Genomic DNA, 4,527 nt, shown 5'->3' with positions numbered 1-4,527 from the left:
AACAAACTTACATCATCTGTCCAAGGAAAGAGGCAGACAAGTCTGGAAAGACAAGAATGAGAAGAAATGATGTCTCAGCTTCAGGGTTTGGGTACGGCCTCCAGATGCTTGGGGAGCACTGTGTCTCCACAGCACAGAGGTAGACGGCAGAGTCTCTGGGCTGGGCGGCTGAGATGTGCAGGGCGCTGCGACTCTCCTTTGTGTTTATTGTGGCACTTATTCTTCCTTTCTTCTTCATCTCTAAGCTCAGTGTAAACAAGGAGACGATGCCTCCTCCAGGATTCTGTCGCATCCAGTGTAAGCTGGTCATGCCTATGGAGTAACTGCAATTGATTGTGATAACTTCTCCTTCCTGGGCACTCAGGTGCTGGGGACTTTGCTCCACTCCATTTTTGCCATTGACCCCTGTTCTCAAAGACATGGTCAAGCACAGAATATTACCATTATTGCAAAATTTCTACAAATTTCTTTCCTTTACCCATTTCCCAGAGCACACTAAAGTTTAGCTTCTTGGAGTCCCTTACCTCCCGCCTCAGAATCTTGAAAACGTATCCCTTTAGTCTTTCTGTTCCCATAATCAGAAAACCCCCTACTTACAGCTTAACTGAAGCCACAGAATAGCCACCAAAATTTGCCAAGTCTTCGTCATTGTTATTGTAGCAGAGGCTCACACAGGTCTCTGTGAGAGGATTTGAAATATACGTTAGTTTGTCAAAGGAGTCTTTTATTATTATTACTCCTCGGTGTTTACTTTACAAATCAAACGGGATTTCCAGCCCAGTAGAGGCAGCACAAATGCACACATTTGCATTATTTTTAATGCATTGATTCTAGAGCTGCCTGCACAGGGAACTGGCTTGATCTTTTAAATGAAATGCCCACATTGCCACCTAGTGGCAAGATACAGAACTATTCGTTATGTAGGTCAAATACTCTGATGAAAAAAACCCCAAGATAAATCTAGAATCAAAGGTAGCAACTAGGAATCCTGGGAGTGGGGTTAAGTGGGGAATAGAAGCCCCATGATTCTCAGGCTTCAGCCAGTTATGCTAGATCAAGCAGGGTTGGTGACAACCTGTGCATTTCACATTATATCTTTCTGGAAACCCAAGGGCAGTTCTGTTCTCTGTTTTAAAAAAGGCATTTCTTATAAATATCTCTGGTTTCTTCACATGACATCTCTGTTTCTCCACATGATATTATTTCAGACTCCTTCCCTAGTCTTATCTTTCTTTTCTGGACTTGTAACATTTGTCCATATCTCTTCAAACATGTTTCAAATGTTACTTAATTCTTTTGGTTTCCACTCATCTATGGCTGTTATCTGTTTCAGTGATTTCATCATGTTGTTGAATTATTTTTTTTATTATTTTTTAAAATAAGTCTTTATTGTTCAGATTATTACAGTTTTTCCTCCTTTTTCTCCCCATAGCTCCCCTCCACCCAGTTCCCACCCAACCCCATGCCCTTACCCTCCCCATTGCCCTTGTCCATAGGTGTTCGATTTTTGTCCAGTCTCTTTCCTCCTTCCCCCCCGAGAATTGTCAGTCCACTCCCTTTCTATGCCCCTGATTCTATTATATTCACCAGTTTATTCTGTTCATCAGATTTTTTATTCACTTGATTTTTAGATTCACTTGTTGATAGATATGTATTTGTTGTCACTTTGTTGTTCATAATTTTTATCTTTACCTTTTTTTTCTTCTTCTTCTTCAAGAATATCCTTTAGCATTTTATATAATACTAGTTTGGTGGTAATGAACTCTTTTAGCTTTTTTTTTTTTTTAATCTGTGAAGCTCTTTATCTGACCTTCAATTCTAAATGACAGCTTTGCTGGGTAGAGTAATCTTGGTTGTAGGTTCTTGCTATTCATCACTTTGAATATTTCTTGCCACTCCCTTCTGGCCTGCATAGTTTCTATTGAGAAATCAGCTGACAGTCGTATGGATACTCCCTTGTAGGAAACTAACTGTTTTTCTCTTGCTGCTTTTAAGATTCTCTCTTTGTCTTTTGCTCTTGGCATTTTAATTATGATGTGTCTTGGTGTGGTCCTCTTTGGATTCCTCTTGTTTGGGGTTCTCTGCACTTCCTGGACTGGTAAGTCTATTCCTTTCACCAGGTAGGGGAAGTTTTCTGTCATTATTTCTTCAAATAGGTTTTCAATATCTTGCTCTCTCTCTTCTGGCACCCCCATAATTTGGATGTTGGTATGCTTGAAGTTGTCCCAGAGGTTCCTTACATTATCTTCATATTTTTGGATTTTTTCTTTTTGCTTTTCCGGTTGGGTGATTTTTGCTTCTTCGTATTTCAAATCTTTGACTTGATTCTTGGGATCCTCTAGTCTGCTGTTGGATCTCTGTATATTATTCTTTATTTCAGTCAGTGTATGCTTAATTTTTAATTGATCCTTTTTCATATCCTTGAGGGTCTCACTAAATTTCTCGGAGGTTTCTAGAAAATTCTTGAAAAACCTTATAACCGTGGTTTTGCACTCTATATCCAGTAGTTTGCTTTCATCCATTTCTTTCATTTGTGACTTGTTTCTTTGTCTCCGCATTTTGACTGCTTCCCTGTGTTGATAGAGTGGCCTTGTGTGGTAGGTGTCCTATAGGGCCCAGTGGCTCAGCCTCCCAAGTCACCTGAGGTAGATGCTCTTGGTGCACCCCTTTGTGGGCTGTGTGCACAGCCTTGTTGTGGTTAATCCTTGATTGCTGTTGGTATCACTGATAGGAATTGACCTCCAGGCCAATTGGCTATGAGGACCAGTTGTGTCTACAATGGGAGAACTGCTATGCAGGAAACACCCATATGGGGCAGGACTTGCTTCAGTGGGGCTTTGGTGCTCACTGAGTATGCCCCCTGAGTGTGTCTCTTATAGATCTGAAGAGTTGTAATCTGGTGTGGTATCACTTTGACTACTGGGAACACTGGCTCTTGGATCTCCAAGGAGGTGCAAAGTCAGCCACTGCCTGGGGCCACCCAGCAGGAGCTACAGAGAGATCTGCAGATTCCTCCTCTTTGTTTAGGGTTTGGAGGTGCCCAGATGAAGTGCAGCTGTGAAACAATGCAGTCTGCTGACAAGCCTTAGGCCTTCTTTTGGAAGCTCTGGGGTTCTTTGACCCAGCTGCAGTTTGTTAGGTTAGGTTGCAAAAGGCCAGGCCATTCATATGCAAAAGCATCTGTACACAGTTTGGGTGGGGTTGTAAATTGGGTGTGGTGTGGTCTCAGGGAATCATGGGGCAGTGCAAACAGCTATGGGTGCCCATCGGCCCTGCCCCAGATAGGTCCCTGGGTCTCTGTGTCCCGCAGCCCCGTGCAGGAACAATGAACACTGTGAGCACCTCTGACAGAAAGCCGCTCTTGTGTTCCAGCCCCATGCCAGACAGTCCAGTTTCTCCCTGTATGAGTCTGGGTTCCCAGAGTCTTGCCTGGAACTGGAGTTCAGAGCAGTTGGGAGTTTGTATCTCCCTCCTGATTGAAAAAGACCGCAACATACCCAGTTGCCAGCCCATTTCACGTGCCTCAGTACCTCTGCTCTTCCGCACCTCTGCACCTCCTACCAGTCTAGATGGGCTTTTTTCTTTCCCTCTAGTTGTCAAACTTCCACTCAGCCAGCCTTCCTGTGGTTCTGGATGATATCCATTTTGTATTTTAGTTGTAGTTTTGATGTGGTTGTGCGAGGCACCAAGTTCAGGTGTTTACCTATGCCGCCATCTTGGTTCCTCTATGTTGTTGAATTATTTTGAGCTTGTAGTCATTTTCCACTTTTGGGACTCCTTTAAGCCCATATGCCCTCCACATAAGAGATGAATGCAGAGGTCATGTTTGTATCAAATGACCTCCTTTCCCTGACTGTAATTGGGTCTGGGTAAATATTGTGCTTATTTAATTCGGACAAGGGGTATAAAAACAGTAGTTAGACAGTCTTTGCCACTAGAGCTATAAAACCCTATGGCGTTTGAACCATGGTCATCTCTTGGCAAATTAAAGCAGCATATGTTCAAACTCGAGTTGTGAAATCTGGTCTCCCAAGAGGAGAACTGGTTATATGTTCAGAGAGAAATGGGTTCAGAAAAAATAGCCAGTTGAGATTTCCTTTTTCTTGGGAGGTCTGCTGTATTCGTTGCAGATGGATTTATGTGACTCATCCATATCCTTCCAGCAAATCTCTATTTCCTTGAGCGAGTTACATGCCAGAACATTTTTCATACACACAAAAAAACCTGTAAGTCCACAATTCTTTGTTCTATATCTCACAAATGATTTTTATAATACAATGTGCAGAAATATATAGACATCTCCACTAAACTTCGTTTTGGCTGTTTCAGTCTGTCCAATATGCTTGAACATATTAGCTACCTATCTCAACATTATGCTATTTGCACATCTGATGGGTATATCTTATGCGAACAGGTCAGGCTGAAGGGTAAAATTGTGTGATAAGCAGTAGAAACAGTTTTCTAAATTGAATTTTTGTATATGGATATTCTTTCAGCTGAGGAGCCATGACTGTAGCATTATGCAGA

General features: G+C 42.2%; 1 gene segment (V, D, J or C); it reads right to left on the bottom strand.

Moving 5' to 3' along the window:
• Positions 1-11: 11 nt before the first annotated feature.
• Positions 12-649, bottom strand: LOC102423586 (the record flags this gene model as incomplete). The annotated part of the segment is given in 2 exon segments: positions 12-410; positions 594-649. Coding segments are annotated over 2 exon segments (455 nt in total), but the record flags the coding sequence as incomplete, so codon positions are not given.
• Positions 650-4,527: the final 3,878 nt, after the last annotated feature.

This window comes from Myotis lucifugus, unplaced genomic scaffold (genome assembly GCF_000147115.1).
Source record: "Myotis lucifugus unplaced genomic scaffold, Myoluc2.0 scaffold_4877, whole genome shotgun sequence".
Lineage (NCBI taxonomy): Eukaryota > Metazoa > Chordata > Mammalia > Chiroptera > Vespertilionidae > Myotis > Myotis lucifugus.
Note: the sequence above shows the minus strand (reverse complement) of the source record. Positions and strands in the feature narration are given on the sequence as shown.